At 39.8% G+C, this 18,890-nt stretch overlaps 1 protein-coding gene across 1 annotated transcript; it reads left to right on the plus strand.

Annotated features, from left to right (window-relative positions):
- Positions 1-2,901: 2,901 nt before the first annotated feature.
- Positions 2,902-13,421, plus strand: DIO2 (iodothyronine deiodinase 2). The gene is made up of 2 exons (XM_080808075.1): positions 2,902-3,175; positions 11,504-13,421. The coding sequence occupies exons 1-2, from the start codon at positions 2,954-2,956 to the stop codon at positions 12,077-12,079; spliced, it is 798 nt and encodes a 265-aa protein (XP_080664201.1). The 5' UTR covers positions 2,902-2,953; the 3' UTR covers positions 12,080-13,421.
- Positions 13,422-18,890: the final 5,469 nt, after the last annotated feature.

The raw sequence follows: 18,890 nt of genomic DNA on the forward strand, positions 1-18,890 counted from the left end.
TTTCTAATCATATCTTTCTCCTTGAAAGCAAATGACAAGTGAGGAAGCGTTGGTTTATAGCTGCTAACATCTCTGCCTTAAATGAGCACTGCTTTCGTTCAAACAGGTCAAAATGAATGTTTGAAAAGGGGTGAGATTTTTAAGCCTCGAACAGTGAGTGGAAACATCATTTCCTGACTCCAGACCTTCTGTCATTGTGGAGTGGGACTTCATCTGGCACTTTACCTCTCCCTTCTACACTAGTTAAAATGCCGTGTTGTCACTTCCCTCTCTTTGTCTTTTTTTCCTCAATAGGGACACTGAGAAGATTGAGAGAATGAATGGAGTAAATGCTATCATGTATCTGAATAATATTCTTTAGGCAACAATGTACACTAGTCACAGGAAAAATATTTTTCTATGTGGTTTATATTCATTTCTCTAAGCTCTGAAATCTCTCAAAATTTAGTCCTTAGAATATAAATCCAAGATTCATAATGGGCTAAACCGATGAGAAAGATGAAGGAATCAGATTTTTTAGGACAGTGGGGAAGGGGCAGGGTTGTGTCAATGGGAAGGGCCACATCCAAGGCCAGCCAGGTGTACAGTTCTGGGGCACCCTAGCCATATCATATTGCATGTGAATGGTGCCCCCTAGTGTGGAGGAATGCATACCCTACCCATTGGTCCATTCAGTACACCTTCCTTGAATTTACTCTGTGCCAGGCATGGTTCTAACAGGTGGAAGATAGGAACAGAGAAAGCAGATAGGAATCCCAGGCCTCATGAAAACTAAAAGCATTCTCACTATTTTTTTTCTTAAGGCAAACAGAACTGGGCCAACCGAATAAAATGCATATATATCCAGAACTTGGTCCATTGGCCTACCATTTAATGACCCCTGCTCTGGGCTTTTAAATTATTTCTGTAATCCTGCAGGTTATAGCCACAGGGACAAAACGCAAAAATGTACTGACGACAGGTTTACATCTCCTGCTTAGCTCGTGCTTAATGAGAGCACTGTGTACGTAGAAAAGTCGGCTAATTAATTGTCAATTTAAATTCTATATCCTCACCCCAGTGTCTATACTTACTACTCCTTCTTCCAAGAAAACGTAATTACTAGAGGTGATCAGTTAGGTAAGTGAGAAAGGAAAACTAGACTGAGGTGGGGGTCATGGCATTCTGCCAAAGCATTGTCTGCTTAAATAGACATTGGTCATGGAGACTTACGACAGAAGCAAGCCATTGAGCAATGTTCAGTGTGGCTCTTGAACCAATTCAAAGTCTGCTCCTAACCACCTACAAATTTAATTAATTTTTTTTTCAAGGAAAAAGGAAGATTCCCCAAAGCTTCAGGTCTCTTAAGGGTTATGCTAACAGAAGCAGGGAAAGTACAGAATTTAAAGAGCTCAATTAATAAAGAAATTTATTTCTCAGTCCTATGGCATCTTAATGCCATTTGATAGAAAGTTTTAATTTAATCTGCATATAGGCAAAATGGAACTAAAAGAAGGTCTGGTCAACTAGCTACTTTCATGGTTGTCTGGACGATTTTTTTTTTTCTTTTCTTTTTCGCATTGGAAATTTCAGTAACACCAAAAAGAAAACTTGTATTAATTTTCTACAAAAAGCTTTAGAGAAATGCTGTGATGGTACTCAAAGAGTTCAAAAGTTTTCCACCTCACAACTCACTTTGAATATTCTTAAATAAGATCATGACTCAAAAATATTTAAAGAACCTGGGTCACAAATATGATGAGAAACTGTCACGGTATAAAGGTATAAAGACCAGATGTAAGCATCCACATCTTCCAAAAAATAGAACAGAGACCATCCCTGAGTACTCTTCCTCTGTTCTACCTGACTTCCAGAATCCTTTCTTTCCAAAAACCCCTCATAAATGAACGATAACAATAATCATCATCAGAGGAGAGAGTGTTTCCCTATCAATTTACACATTACATTCAATTGCTTTTCCCAAACTCTGGAAGCATTTCCTGAAAACTGTCAAAGGTATTAAATTTTTTTTTTTCTCTCTCTCCCTCTCTTTAAATCACAAAGCAAAATTCCACTGTCCCTCTACCCACCCCCCCTTAAAAAAAAAAAAGTTGTCGAGTTTTGCTTTTCTATTCACTGCAGTTCTGGCCAAAGTAAAGCCCTCTTTCTCAATGACGTCAAGATCTTTACCAAGATTAGGCTTTCATTTCTCTATTGCAGCAATTAGCCAGGGAATGTATAAAAGGCTTCAGGGAGACTCACTGGGCTGCAGAGAGAGAGGCACTTTGCACCACAGACAGATAGCACGAAGGAAAAGCCAGAGGGAGTGAGGAAGAGGAGTCAGTCGCTCCTGGGGAAGGGAGAGACAGACAGCCTGGGAGAAGGAGAACAGAAAGTGTGTGTAAAACGGAGTAAAGAAGGGGAAAAAAAAACTACCCTTAAAGCACATTTTTAAAAACTCTGGCAATTCAAGAAAGAAACAGGCTACGTTTCTGAACATAGAGACAATGAAAAGCTAAAGAAAATTTTGCAATCTCTGCCACAGTCTCATAGGTGCTTGGAAATGAAAGTAGAACTGCCTGTCTCTAACCGACTCTGAGAGGGGTAACTGGATTAGGGACGGGTGCGCCAGTTTGTGTGTGTGGTTTTTTTCTTTTTCTTTTTCTTTTTTTTTTTTTTTAACATCTTAAATCCTGAAAAAAAAAAAAAAAAAAAAAGCAGCAGCTCCGAATTGAATGAATTGATGGGCACACTCCAACTGCTGGGCTGGAGAGACTGGACTTGGTTTTGCCATTTCTGCTTCTTTGAAAGAGGAGACAACTTGGGCTTCCTTTTAATTTAGTTTTTCTCCTTCTCCCCCCACCCCCGGCCTTCCCCTTTATCTCCCCCACCCCCTCTATCACCACCCCCCTTTTAAATAAGAGGGTGAAGGGGAACCAGAGCGCACAAGGGAACCGACTGGGAGGCAGAGAAGATGGGCATCCTCAGCGTAGACTTGCTGATCACGCTGCAAATTCTGCCAGTTTTTTTCTCCAACTGCCTCTTCCTGGCACTCTATGACTCGGTCATTCTCCTCAAGCACGTGGTGCTGCTGCTGAGCCGCTCCAAGTCCACTCGCGGGGAGTGGAGGCGCATGCTGACCTCAGAGGGAATGCGCTGCATCTGGAAGAGCTTCCTCCTCGATGCCTACAAGCAGGTGAGCCGCCCCGACGGGGGCTTCTCCCGTGGTCGGCAGGGGCAGGGGCTGGCCGGGGAGGGGCCGCAGGCCGTGGGGAGCCCTGGGCTGGGATCCTGGCTCTGCCTCTGGGGGCCTGGTGGTTATGCTCGAGGGAGCTCCTTCCTGCGCCTTCCACACCTGTCACACAGGTCAGATTTGGGCGTGACAGGTAGGAAGCTGTAATGACTCGGCGTGACTTAATAAGGAGGCTTTCTAACAAGGGTCATTCATGTCTTGGGGCACTTTTGAAGTGGAAGGTGTTTGTGCCGGTTAAACAATTTGGGGGAAATGTCAGAAAATGTCAGGGGAGGGGAGACTGCTGCATTTTACCTGCTCTTGTCACAAGCTGGGATTTTGATGTTTCTCTTGATGAGAGACGTGGGTGTATCAGGAAAGACGGTTCAGCAGTGGGCACTGAAAGGCGAGGGAAAAAAAGAAAATGCTACTCAGAACCCTCAGAGTTGGCAAGATGTAACAAAATGCTGACGGCCAGTGGGATTTGGCATAATAGCCCCCTCATTTCTGGTAGAGGTAAGAGTTAATGAAAGCAGCCCTGTGGGCAGCGTCCTCCTCTACATGGACATTTTTGTAATTGAAGGGTAGTTGACATACAATGAACAGGTGTACAACATGGTGATTTGACGATTATCTGCATTAAGAAATATTCACCACGGTATGTGTGGTTACCATCTGTCACTATACAAAGTTATTACCAGATTGACTATATTCCCTATGCTACACTTTTCATCGCCATAACTTATTTGACTTGAACCCTTTTGAAGTGGTTATCAGGCACCGAGTCCCCGGTCCTGGGTTACTAGATACCAATTGGCAAAAAAAAAAAAAAAGCTGAGAACTAGCCGTCAGAAATCCAGACTTTGTAAGGGAGAGCACATTTGCTTTCTCAAAAGTAAAACAAGTTGTCCTAGAAAGAGCAGATAAGTCTATGGTTCGTTACTGTCTCAGAACTGTTAGAACACGTGTTTTGAGCTCTAGAGCAGTGGCCTCACTTAGCTGCAGAACTCATGTCTCAGGGCGGCTTCCCAAGACCTGAGTTGATGAGCTTTGTTTCTAATAATTACTGACAGCCCAGACTTTTGGCTGCTTGGAGATGTTGGTAGGACATCCCCAACTCAGATCTCAAGGGGCAAAGGGGAACTGGTCCTTTGTTGGTTGTCCCCCTGCCCCTACCCATGTGACTCCTAAAGATCTCTGGGCTTAATTAAGAAGAATGGACTCACTTGGCAAAAGTTGTCGTCAAAGTAGACAATCTTGGTTTTCCCTAAGTGTATTGGGAGACCTTGTCTGAGATGCCAGGAAAGGGAGTTTGAGAGGCATACGGAAGCCAATGAAGTGGTACATTATACACAAGTGGCACCTCAGGAACAGAGTGAAAACTCAGAATCAGAGAGGGGGACAGGAATGTGTCCTCCATCAATAAACTCTAGAAAAATAAATCCATGCACGAGGAAAGGAATAGAAGTAACTTCTAGCCACAAGGAATCCGGAGTAAGCCTGTTCCACTGAAAATGAAACAAGTGCTCAAGAGGGAAATATTCATGAATTAGGGACATTTTACTATATTGCATATCTTTGTTATCAAAAGTTACCTGCAGAAGGCCCGCATGTGTTGTCCTAAAAGCCAGAGAGTAGTACGAGCTCTTGGTTAGTATGTGAAAGTTCCTTTATAATAATAGGAAACATTAATCTCCTTTCTGTTATGTATGTTGGGCAAAGGGGAGTCAAGGGAGGGAGATACTGAGATGATCATTTCATTCTCACAAATGTATCACTGAATGTGAAATTCTTATGTTTTGATTTGGGAGTAAAGACTTTGAAAGAGGGTGGAGAATGCACATGTATGCCAGGCACAATATTAGCAAGTTCCCTCATCTATATCTGGATTTTGTAGTTGTTAGGAAGATAACATGGCCATGCCAGTGGCTTGAACTCAGCATATTAAACTCTTACTTCTTTGAAAGATAATAGACTTTTTGCCTATAAAATGAAAGTCACCACTTGGAAGAATTTTACTTATATGCATATATGCTTATATAAATATCTCATATAAAATATGGGGGCTGTGCTGTTACCCACAAATATTGAGAGTGTTTCTTCTCTTAGGCAGCTTATTGGAAAAAAGGAAAAACAAATGCCTCATCCATAAACTTCTTTTTTTTTTTTTTTGCTTATATATAGTGTTCCATGTGTTGCAATATTTTGTGATGCATAGTCCAAGAAATTGACAAGGAAAAGTGATCTTTCTTTCTTTCTGCAGATGGTTTATATATTCTCCTTTATTGTTTCTATTGATTAGTGATCAAGTTCACAACTGTTGTTATTATGTATGCTTTTTATGATTTATATACTAGATACCATGAGAAGAAGCAACTCAAGAACCCATATATCCAGAGACAAGACTGGATTGGGTGAATAGAATAGAAACGTTGTGGACACAGCTTGCCTTGATTTTTAGGTCTTCTTCAGTCTCCCCAGTATGACAAGGTGGTGGTGGCTCTGGTGGCATTTAAGGGTCACGCCGAATCTCTGAAACAGGTTGAATCACCTCCCTGACTGCTGTTGACCTCTGTGACACTGTCTCTGGGTGCCGCCAGTCTACGGCCACGCTGGAGGAGGCTCTGTGTGAGATGGCACCACAGTATTTCACAATCCTGACTTGCGTTATTTGGAGGTTGCCACCTGCAGAAGCAGAGTTTTCCTGGCTGAGGGGTTGGCACACCTGTGATACGTCAGGCATGTCCTTTCTAATTCCCTTTGTTGAAGGTCAGATATTTGGGAAGATATTTAGAGAAAGTGCAGTCAAAGTGCTAGCCCTGTATTTGGCTCCGACAGGAAGTCACAGGGAAATCAACAGAACAAAATAAAACAACCCTCTACATGAAAATATTGAATGGGCTTTAAAATTAACTTCGGAGGGAAACCTTTAACGGTAGCTTGCGCTCAGTTAGAGGGAGTTCTGTGCACGGTGTTGATGAAAAAGAAAGTCTACAGAAACTTGCAGAAACTCGTGACAGAGGTGAACACCCGAAGTGTGTTCTTTAAGTTTTCCTGATCTGTATCATTGCATCTTAACAGTGTATCCTTGTACTGGTGCTCCAAGACTCAAAAATGCAACCAAAAGCAAACTACCGTGCCTGGGAGCCTGGCTTCTACCTAAATGAAGTGTAAAAGTAAACACACAGTATAGATGCTGACAAGCAGTTTAGCTTCTGAGTGGTTAATATTGCAGTAGCACAGAAAACATATTCATTTGAACATATAATTTTGGTTTTGAAGGGTCTCTAACATCCTCCTCCTCTTCATTCCCCTCAGACCTTTTGACACTAGTTTCTACAGTGGAAAATATCCCTTTTAGGAGAGAAACAGTTCCAAAAGAACAGAAAGGAGGCCACAGCTAGAGCTTGTCCATCACTTGGATAAAACAGTAGGAAGTGATAGAGCTCAGAGCTCTGTTATCAAGGTACAGATCAAAAAGAGAATGACCAAAAGGGAATCAAACTCAGAGTAAGTAGCTCACTCATTCTTCAAATCTGGTTCATTTGGCCAATTTGAATGTAAATGGGTAAATTGCTGCTTAATAATTGTTTGGCCACGTTTATAAGGACACTGATGTAGTCTGGTCATTATGTCAAAGAATTCCGAAATTTCGTGATGGTTGATAAAGCCATTCCAGGGCTTTGGGTAGCAAGAAGGATGTGTAAATATTGTTCTGCCACCCCCCCCCCACCATTTTTATCATTTGCCTTACTTCCTATCATGAGATGAGGTTATATTTTCTCTAGAAGCCTTTCTTGGGCCGGGGGGTGAAGGTGGGGGAACAAGGTTAGTAGTATATGCTCTATTTCCAGCTTCTGCTTCATGAATGGTTCTTTTTTTCCCTTGCCCTGCGTTTCACAGTCCACATGCTAAAGCAGTATTATCCTTTTCTCCATGCACTGAACACTGTCAGTAAAAGGAATACTGTTATCAAGGGAGTCAAATTTTATATACCATATATTTACACTCTTGTTCATGTTTATAAATATGACTATTACAGCATTTGTGCTCTGCCTAGAGATGCCCCGTGTTGTAAAAATGCAACCCTTTATTTACCTCCCTTGTTGGTGTTGTGTTGATGTTGATTACACAAACATAAGAAAGAACAACTGTACTAGCGCAGATGAGAGAGATAAAGTCAGTGATGACGATATTACATTTTACGTATGTCCTTTCTGATCCTTGCAAAATAAAGGGACCCTTTGGGAACATCGGAACTTCAAGACCAATTAGTGGAAATGATGTTTCTTGTGTTTGGGCATTAAATACTGGGCAGGGTTCTCTTTAGAGCAGCTAATGCTGGCAGGGAAAGAGGTACCGACCTAATTACTCTTCCGCAAGAGTAAAAAATGCCTTTTGAATGCCTCTTTGGCAAATATGTCTCATTAAGGACAAAAACCAAACACAAACCCTCTAAGAAGGAGAAATTAAGATGATAGGTAACTTGTGGCCAGGAGACTTTCTGTGCCACTGTGGGAAATTAAAACAAAGTTTGGGAGTACCAGGGGATAACTTGTTTTTGTTGAGCTTCTTTCCTGCAGCCTAAATGTTATTACGGGATGAACTTTATTTTCTTCATCATTCTGGCTCTTTGTCAAGGAATGCTTTGCTCCTGGGGAAAGCAAAGAATCTTCCATCATTGGAGACAATGGTGATTCTCCCATTCCATCTCAGCAGGGCATATAACTGAACAAACCAAGAAACTCTTCATTTGAAACTCTGGTCATAATAAGAATTTAATTGCCACAGAGATCAAATGGAAAGATGAGAAATGACATTGGTCTCACATGGCAGTTGAGGAAGGACACTAATGTCCTTTTAAAAGGTTTATTTTTTTTTTTAGGTTAAAGGGAACTTTCATTTTTTTAAATTTCTAAAATTTATTTTTTCTTTATCATTCCTAAATTGTCATGTTTTAACATGACAGGTTTTAACAAAATGAACAAACTTTACAATTAGTAGATGAGATTTACAAAAGCAGACTACTGGTGTACTCACTTTGGGACTCACAGATAATGGGTGTGGGTTTTTTTCCCCCCCTCATAGATTTGTTATTATCATTAATATCACATTTTCTCTAACCTAGTCACCCTCATGAACAGGATGTCTGCTTATGACCTTCCAATCTTCAGTAGGGTCCCACGGCTGCTTAGCAAAATAAAGAGGCTTGGCTACTTTCACTTCATACACACATCAGCCGAGATAATCAAGAACAGATTGATAGTATTTGGTGTTGATTATGGCAGAACTCTACAATAGGGCTCCAGGATTCACATTTCCAAATTATCTGACTCAGTGAACATATCCATCACCCAAACACAGTTATGTTCTTTGCAGGTCAAGATTATTATTAAGTGTAAAATTATTTATTGACCCCTACTCTTAGGATAAATAACAGCTACCATTCATTCAGTAATATCATTCAACAAATTTTTCAGCTTAACAAAATGTTAACCCTGCCCCCAGCACTAACACACACACACACACACACACACACACACACACACACACCAGGCATTATGCATTTGGTACCTTTTCTAATTTTTAATTTTAGAGTGAATATATTATAGTTGTTTGAAATTTTCTGAGGCAGATTAGTCTGTATTTTGAAAAGAATTATGTGGCTGAACGATGTGTCACCAAGAAGAATGAGGAGCTGTTTTAACTTTCCAAGAAAATTAACTACAGGTAATGAGAGTCACCTGTGACTAAAGCATCAGATTAGATTGTTTAGTTTGGATGATCAAGAATAATGCAAAGATTAGCAGTTCTGCTTGGGTGAGAGTTCGGGGCATCAGAGGTCTTTAAAATGACTCCAACAAGCAGATGGTTGTTTTCACCTACCAAGAACCTACAAGTCTACACTCCAGAGATGATTTTTCTCCTGTGTGTGGGTTGCTCACTCGACAAGAAGTCACTACAACAGCTCATGGGTTTAGACTGGTCTGGATGCATTAGATCTTTATATCACAGTATATTGAGGAACACAGCACAATACCACTGAAAGCAGCCCTCCTAGAATTGTTACCTGTATTTTAAGTGGGAAAAACCTAACGAAAAGGTAATGGTAATGCTACCCACTGCTTAGACCTACAAAGAAGTACAAGAAGTACCCATAGATTAAAAGGTTTATAATACCTTTAAAATATGTATCTTTAAATTGTCAGTATACTTTAATACCTCAGAGAAGAGTGAGGTATTATTTTACCTCGTATAAAACAACCCAGCTCAAAGTGGCTTGTTAGATTTCTCCATCTAGTGTAACTTGCAAATTAACCAAGAAAATTAATATAAATAAAGCAACTTTCTCCCTGATAGTAACTGAAAACAAAAGTACTTATTTAAATCATATGAACAGCTTCCTTTCCTAAGAAAGAAGGTTGTTATTTTTTTTTTTTTTTTTTACAAATTTTATTTATTTATTTGACAGACAGAGATCACAAGTAGGCAGAGAGGCAGACAGAGAGAGAGGAGGAAGCAGACTCCCTGGTGAGCAGGGAGCCTGATGCGGGGCTCGATCCCAAGGACCCTGGGATCATGACCTGAGCTGAAGGGAGAGGCTTTAACCCACTGAGCCACCCAGGCACCCCTAGAAGGTTGTTATTCTAAGATTTTTTAGAAAAAAATAATCGTATTGTTTTAAATCTGCATCGCTAGGATTTTTCAGAACGGAAAGGAAGAACTTCTTTATTTCTTTCTCTACAGTTAAAATGAGTTATGCATTCACATTAGATAGAAGCTTCTGAATAAAAGCCCTTGAGTATTTTACATCAGTTTGGATTGTTGAGTCTTTAACAATTTCCTTCTAAGTGACTTCAATTACTAGCAGTGTTATGTGTGGCTGTATTTATACGAAGGGAATAAGTCGATCCAGTTGGAAGTGTTTTGTGATATTAAGTATAGTGTATAAAAATCAATTGGGCTGTCGTAAGTTGTCCCTAATGTTATTGGCTTTGATTAAACCATTCTAGGGGAAGATCCGATTGTGTTAATTCAAACTGAAGTAATTGGTTCTTTTATGTTGCCAGCTTTTTATTATCAATTTACAGATCCAAAGGCCCGAAAACTTTCCTTCAGTCTGTGTTCAACTGTCTAAACTACTGGCAAAGGGGCACGGAGAGTAATTTTCTTGCATATCTTCTTTTATACCTGTCTGAATATTTTATAGTTCAGAGGAGCTTGTTAATAGAATACATGATAGATGGATAAATGGTTTGTGTTTTCCTAGATAAAAACAAGAAAACCAAACCAAACCAAAAACATGTGAAAAATGAAGAACTAAAAGAATTGTGGAATAATTGCAGGTTTTTGTTATTTCATTTGTTTTATGGAAATGGTGAGGTTCTAGTTGTAGGAACCTGAAAGTAGTAAGCAGCAGCTTGAGAAACCTCTAGGAAAGACATCATGTTGAGAAGGGCTCAAGTCACTTTTAAGGGTAATCTTTTTTTTTTTTTTTTTTTAATGTAGAGTTTCCCAGAAAGGCGGTATGCTGTTTCACATGTTTAGTTGGCATTTGAGGATGGAACCTATAAGCGCACAATGATTTGTAGTGTACAAGAGTTTATTTTCTATGTTATAACCCAATAACTGTCCAAGGAAGGCAGGTAGCATTATCACCATTTTACAGATGGAAAACATGAGACACCAAAGAGGTAAAATGGGAGTAGCCCATTTCAGTAAATAGCAGAGCCCAGGTTTTCTACCTCTGGCCAGAAATACACCTCATTGGTATTGTTGTCCATTGGTTGAAATTAAATAAATTAGCATCATGCAGGAATATAAAGGTCTTTCCCAAGTGTTTTCGAATTCAAAAGTGGGAATTCAGAAGGAGGTAGCTAAATTTCACAACTCTGATAATTTCTCTTAAAGTAGACCATTTATTTTTAACATTTAAAATGAAGTCAATTAATCATTTGTTATATGATGTGTGCTAACCATTGATGGCAAAGTAAGGGTAGGAAAGAATATCGGCGTCAACGTAATGATGAAGAGAATTAACCAAGATGCCTTTGATGATGAAAACAACTAATCTCAGTAACTATACAGAATGAAAAACTTCTACTCTTTTTAGGGTCTTTTTTCTACAATACCTGCCATGATGTCTCTTTACTTAAATCAATATAGGTTTATTACATCCTGTGAAGGAAATGCCACATTTGATTAGAGCCAGTTGTTCTTGTATAGAGTGAAATGGAGTGACAATGCATTTCACATGGTATTCTCCCCCTCTTTTCTTTTTTTCACCACCAGGTGAAATTGGGTGAAGATGCCCCCAATTCCAGTGTGGTACACGTCTCCAATGCTGAAGGAAGTGACAACAGTAGAAATGGTGCCCAGGTGAAGATGGTTGATGGAGCCGAGTGCCACCTTCTTGACTTTGCCAGCCCTGAGCGCCCACTGGTGGTCAACTTTGGCTCAGCCACTTGACCTCCTTTTACTAGCCAGCTGCCGGCCTTCAGCAAACTGGTGGAGGAGTTCTCATCAGTGGCTGACTTCCTGTTGGTCTACATTGATGAGGCTCATCCCTCAGATGGTTGGGCAGTGCCTGGTGATTCTTCTTTGTCTTTTGAAGTGAAGAAGCACCGGAACCAGGAAGACCGATGTGCAGCAGCCCACCAGCTTCTGGAGCATTTCTCCTTGCCGCCCCAGTGCCGAGTTGTGGCTGACCGCATGGACAATAATGCCAATGTAGCTTACGGGGTAGCCTTTGAACGTGTGTGTATTGTGCAGAGACAGAAAATTGCTTATCTGGGAGGAAAGGGCCCTTTCTGCTACAACCTTCAAGAAGTCCGGCGTTGGCTGGAGAAGAATTTCAGCAAAAGATGAAATCTAGATTAGCTGGTTAAAGGTATGATTGTAAAGGAGTTTTTTTTTTTTTTTTTAAATTATGTAAAGGAAAGGAAACTAAGAACTGAATCCACTATTTCCACCGAGCCCCATTGTCTTGCTGAAAGTTAGGAATTTACATGTCAGAAGAACATAGACATCTAACATCTCCATATTCCTTTTACCACTCAAATGGCATTTGGCTAAGTAGTAGCCCCAGCACATCTCTTCCTAATGAAAAGCCCGAATGAAAAGATCCCAAGATGGAGAGGAAGAAACGCTGTTTCAACATGTGTTCATTCTGCCTTGGGAAAGAAGTAATACAGCTGATGCGTGCTTTGGGACTTGAAGAAAAGACTTACCTGAATAACTACTATGTTAGGGAACTATTGTCCTTATTAGTATAAGGAGTATTGCCTATGCTTTATTCAGCACGGATAGAGCCCATCTGGAAAGTTCCCAAATATTTACGTATAAAGAGTCCTTGAGCCCAGTTCTTGTGGTTAAGGCTTTCATGTTTAACAATGTTTGAGTAATTTCTGCTGGTCTAGTTTCTAGCCATGTGGTGCTCTATGCCAGTCTAAACATCCCAGAACTCACAGGTGTATTTGCAGATATCAAGGATGATCCCTACCTGGAGGATTAGGATGATTATCTGAAATCTGAGGGTTCCTTTCTAGGCAGGTGGGGAAAGCCCTAGAAGAAAATCCAACTGACAAGCTAGGGACAGGAGGCAGAAAGATGAGGAGGCTTCACAGAGTTTCACCTTGAAGCTATACAGAATGGGACTAATTTGTTAGTCACAGAAACATGGAAACATAAAACATACATGGGCCAGAAAAAGAAGCAACTTAATTGAAATCAGCATGGAGAATATGCATATGAAATCAATGAATTTAACATATATTCCTCAATCGAGGGAGAAAGGGAGATGGAAAGGGGAAAAAAAACCCCACGCTTCATTATTTTTAATTATGAGGGTTTTTTGGTAGAAATAATTACTTTCTGAAACAGGTCTGTGGTATGTATATTTTCAGTGGGTGAATTATACCGCATGATACTGATTAAATGTAAAACCAGTAGGTCCAGTGGTGCTGGTCTGTCCCTCTCCATTCCTACAATTATGGTGTGGCCCCATTCATTCTTGGTCTCAGTCTCCTTAACGGATGCTGAGCTGGGGAGTACATTCTTCATAATATACTCTTGATAATATATATAAATATATTCTCAGCTGCTGTGGGAGGTAGGTGCCCTGGCCATTCAGCGGTAGCACTGTTCTCCTCCCAGAGTGGGTGAACTATAATGAATAGTAAGTGCAAATAAACAAGATTTCTTCAGTTACAAAATAGAGGAAGAGAAAGTTAGTTTGAGACAATTCTCATTAATAATTTCGGAGGCTTTGATACGAGGCAACCCTCAGCGGCTTGGAATTTGGCAAAATGGAATTCCCATTTACATTTAAATTTGGACTGGGATCTTCCTTTGTTCCAGTTAGCTGAGGTCTAGTAATCTAAGGCCTCTGTCCTCATTATAATGCTATACACACACACACACACACACACACACACACACACACACACACACACCATATTTCTCTTTAAAATACACTATAGTTTTACCTATAATATAATATCTAAATATCATAACCCCCGAAGAATAGACCAATTAATTTTGTATTATAAATGTTTTATTGTTAATTTGAGGATGCTATTAAATCACAGTGTATGGTTGTATTGATATGTACAATCAAAGGTTCTTATGACCATTCCATTAATAATTGAATCATAAAATAAAAGTCATAGAAAAAACCACTCAGGTTGAAAATATCTTCTGGAACTAGTTGCCTGAAATAAGAAAAAAGGTGGGAATTGAGTGTGTAAGAACCAAAAGTATATTCAAAAAAAACAAAACAGAACTGGAACAATGTATCAGTCATATCACTAGTTTATGGTTTAGCTATTAATGTACTATTTTAACTGATTATTTTCTTTACAGCAATATTTAAGCTTTTCAGTGTCTTAAATTCTATAAAACACACCCGCAAAGAAACAAAGGAAATTTTGAAAATGTGGCAACATCTAACAAATTTCTGGAAATTTCCACAGAGAACAGATTATTTCAGAGTTCTTAGTCATTAAGCTTTATACTCCAGACTGGGCCCCACTGACTTTTATCTTTAAAATGGTGTCAAGATTATGTGGTACCCTAGAAAAGTAAAATGAAAACTTGGTTGCAGCACACTCACCCTGTTGTCCTTAAACTTCCCCTTTGTTCTACGTGTACAATAATGGAACAGGATGTTAGAGAAGCTGGTGGGGGGATGAGATTTGGCTAAGGCAGTGCTAGTTGTCTGGGAAAAAGGATGATGGAAAAAGCACCCAGTTGCGATATATGTTTAAGGAAAAGAGAAGGTCGTGTGTGTGCAATTCCTCTCCATGAGGAGATTCCAATGGAAAAATGAAGCTGTGGAGGTAAATATACAAAGGCATAGGCTGAATATCAGGGAAAAAGATACGTTCAATAGAACATAGAGGACTTTCTGGAAGAAAGGCAGTTAGGGAACAATGAAGACAGTGAATTGACAAAGCTCAGGAATCCTACGGTCTGTAGAATGGCTTGGTGTTAACCAGAGTTAGGATAAGCCTGTAATTATGTAACCTATTTATCTCAACATGGTTTTTTATGATTTCCTGTGATGTATCTTTTATGAACATAACAAGAGCTCATTATTTGAAGTAGAGGAGAATCAATGCTTAGCTGGTATGCTCAGAGAAATTATTAGAGTGTCAATACCCACCCTACCTATCTTGTCTTTATAAAGTATGTTCCTTTGACCAATTGTTCAAACATACTTGGTAAAGTATGTTCCTTTGAACAATTGAGACCTAAACACCCCCTCCCCCTAGGCCGTGTTTACATGGAGCTATCAGTTTAGCCTTTTAAACTGAATTAGCTTGTCTATTATTGAAATAGTTTCCAAGCAATTTCAGATATTATCATAGCATCTGGATTTACTCAAACCTTTAGTGTTTGAAGGACATATGTCTTGGAACTATTCAAACTTACTTTATTTTATTGCTTAGAGAAAATATTAGTGGAATCAACAATGACTTTCTTGAATGGGTGTGAATGAAATGCCCACGGAATAATGTAGAAATGTTTGCTACAGATATTAAAATGTAACTGACCTCCTCAGAGGAAGACTAGTAACTGTTCTTTGTATAGCAAGAGTGACAGTCGTTTAACTTATGTGACTTTTTATTTTCATGTTTTGGATCTCTGGTACTGTGTCTTCACCTTGTTTATAGAATGTACCTTTGATTTTTGGTAATATCAAGTTCTGAATGGCCTACTGATTTAAATTCTGCCATTAAGCAGAAAATGCCTATTCTATGACCAAGGGGAGAAGAGAAGCCTGCTGTCTTTTATTTTGCCTGAAGTGTGTTTCACTATTTGGGCTCTTGAATAAAAAATATGAAATATGGTGAGGTCATGTGTGGGTACTGCCTTGTTGCAAGAAATACCAGAGGGCATGTTAAAGACAATATCTATGCCTTTGGGAGAATTCCCAGCTGGATACAAGGTGCTCTTAGCATGCCTTGTGGGTTATATCCACAGCGAAAGGAATACACTGATGTACAGGACTTTCCATTCTGTAAATCTGACTGATGGGTTGGAAAATTAGCTTAATTAGAATCATATGGCCATTGCAAAGGGGGAAATGTAGACATCAATTTCTGTCCCATTGAAGGGTTAATGAAAACCTCTCTAGCACTTAGAGGTTTTCAGAACATGTCCAATGTCATGTCTCTCAGCAGAAAAGATTAACAGTAAGAATTCTGATTCCAGGAACTTAAAACAAAATGATATTGCCAAAAATCAGAGCAAAAATGTTTTTAGTTATAGTCCAACTTTCTCCCTACTTTCTACTTTATCTTAAAAATAGAATCCAAACTTAGGTTTCATATGTACATCCAGAACGGGGCATAGGTATCAATTTCTGCTTGGTGATTAGCATTCTCCTGGTGGTATCTTGAGGTCCTCCATGAAAGAAGGAAGTAGGGCCTGGGAGAGTTAGGAATTTGCTAACTGGAGAGAGGTAGGCCCTGAGAATTTGGTCTACTGATTTGAGAGAATTCGAAAAGAAACTTCTTACCAGTGGAAAAGGCTGCTGGGTATCAATGAATGACTTTAGAATGAGGCAAACATTGGGCTACTTCTTAATGCCCTAAGTTCTGGATAGCAGCAGAGGCAAGGTCTCAACTAAGAGACCCAGCTCTGTTCTAAGGTGAGTCTGAACCAATAGAAAGCAAACATGTACAGATATCCAAACAAGACTGGCCATGCAATTCAGGGCTTGCTGCCCATCTAGGGCAGTAACACCAGAGCTCCGTGGAGTTCATTTAATATTTACTGAGGCGATCTCAAGGACCCAGGAGATGTTGAATGAAGTCACTATTTGGGCTCAAAACTATCCCCCCTTCCACCCCCCTCCCCAAAGCAAACAGGTAAACACATAAATGAAAGAAGGCCACAGAAGGGGGTGGGGAATAAATAAAAATTCTCTCAAGACTTTTCCAGGCTACATCACTGGCCCATGTACTTTTTATGTGTATTAGGATGAGACAATATGAAGACATAGGTATCCAGTACTTTATAACCAAAGCAATTAAAAGATATTGGGTAGGGAATGTTGGCCAGTTTTACTTAGTTTTGCATCACATTATTGCCAGACTCTATCACTAGCCCAAGTAATCGAGTACCCGGAGAGGGAGACTGGGATGTGCAGAGGTGACCAGTGTGCGAATGATAACTACTGATGAAAGAGTCACTGACTCAGTTAGTGGTTGGATGTAGTCACATTAGTTTTCCCCTGCCCATCTTTGTCTCCCTGGCAAGGAGACTATTTGGGGCACAATGCTATGGGTACTGGGTAAATGTGGTGAGAATGCACGTGTGTCTTTCTCTGCTGCTCAGTTGCAGAAACAGAAATGCTTTGGAGGTTATCGTAGAAGGAGTGTTATTATATTGGTGCTGAGTGGTATGTGTGCTTTTAAAATTTGTTCTTGTATTTTAATAAACTTTGAATAAAAGAATAAAGTTACTCTTTGGTTCTGTTTATTTATTTTTAAATTATTCTCTAGACCTTGCCCTGGCTGGAACACATTCATGGTTGACAAGGGAAAGAGAATCCATCATTCTAATATTTATTCCTTGGTATTTGTGGGTAAAGACACCAGCAATGCCAGGTTATTTTAATCTCATAGTGTGTGCCAGGGTCTTCAAGGAAATCAAGACAAGTTAAAAGAAAATCTTCAGATACTTTCCATATTCATGAACAAGTCACACTCAGAATTCATGGAAAGGGCCCTATTGAGCCTATGGAACAAAGTTTTACTTTATTATATTTATGCCTCAGGTTTATTTTTTTTAATTAACATATAATGTATTATTTGCTTCAGGGGTACAGGTCTGTGAATCATCAGTCTTACACATTTCACAGCACTCAACATAGCACATATCCTCCCCAACGTCAATAACCCACTCACCATATCCCTCCCCCTCCCTCACCCCTCAGCAACTCTGAGTTTGTTTCCTGAGATTAAGAGTCCCTTATGGTTTGTCTCCCTCCCCGGTCCCATCTTGTTTCATTTTTTTTCCCTCCGTTCCCCCCTCGACACCCTGCCCTGCCTCTCAAATTCCTCATATCAGAAAGATCATATGATAATTGTCTTTCTCTGATTGACTTATTTTGCTTAGCATAATACCCTCTAATTCCATCCACATCGTTTCAAATGGCAAGATTTGGGGGTTTTTTGATAGCTGCATAGTATTCCATTATAAATATGTACGACATCTTCTTTATCCATTCATCTGTTGATGGACATCTAGGCTCCTTCCATAGTTTGACTACTGTGGATATTGCTGCTATAAACATTTGGGTACATGTATCCCTTTGGATCCCTACATTTATATCTTTAGTGTAAATACCCAGTAGTGCAATTTCTGGGTTGTAGGGTAGCTCTATTTTCAACTTTTCGAGAAACCTCCATACTGTTTTCCAGAGTGGCTGCACCAGCTTACAGTCCCACCAACAGTGTAGGAAGTTTCCCCTTTCTCTGCAGCCTTGCTAACATTTGTCTATTTCCTGACTTTTTAATTTTAGCCATTCTGACTGGTGTGAGGTGGTATCTCCCTGTGATTTTTGATTTGTATTTCCCTGATGCCAAGTGATGTGGACCACTTTTTCATGTGTCTGTTGGCCATTTGGATGTCTTCTTTGCAGAAATGTTTGTTCATGTCTTCTCTCCATTTCTTAATTGGAGTGGAAGAGCATTTGACTGCATTTCTTAATTGGATTATTTGTTCTTTGGATGTTGAGTTTGATAAGTTCTTTAGAGATTTTGGATACTAGCCCTGTATTTGATATGTCAATTGCAAATACCTTCTCCCATTCCTTCAGTTGTCTTATGGTTTTGTTGACTGTTTCCTTTGCTGTGCAGAAGCTTTTGATCTGATGAAGTCTCAAAAATTCATTTTTGCCCTTGCTTCCCTTGCCTTCGGCGATGTTTCTAGGAAGTTGTTGTGGCAGAGGTTGAAGAGGTTGCTGCCTGTGTTCTCCTCAAGGATTTTGATGGATTCCTGTCTCACATTGAGGTCTTTCATCCATTTTGAGTCTATTTTTGTGTGTGGTGTAAGGAAATGGTCCAGTTTCATTCTTCTGCATGTGGCTGTCCAATTTTCCCAACACCATTTGTTGAAGAGACTTTTTCCGTTGGACATTCTTTCCTGCTTTGTCCAAGACTAGTTG

The sequence above is a fragment of the Martes martes genome, assembly GCF_963455335.1.
Source record: "Martes martes genome assembly, chromosome: 7".
NCBI classification, from domain to species: Eukaryota; Metazoa; Chordata; class Mammalia; order Carnivora; family Mustelidae; genus Martes; species Martes martes.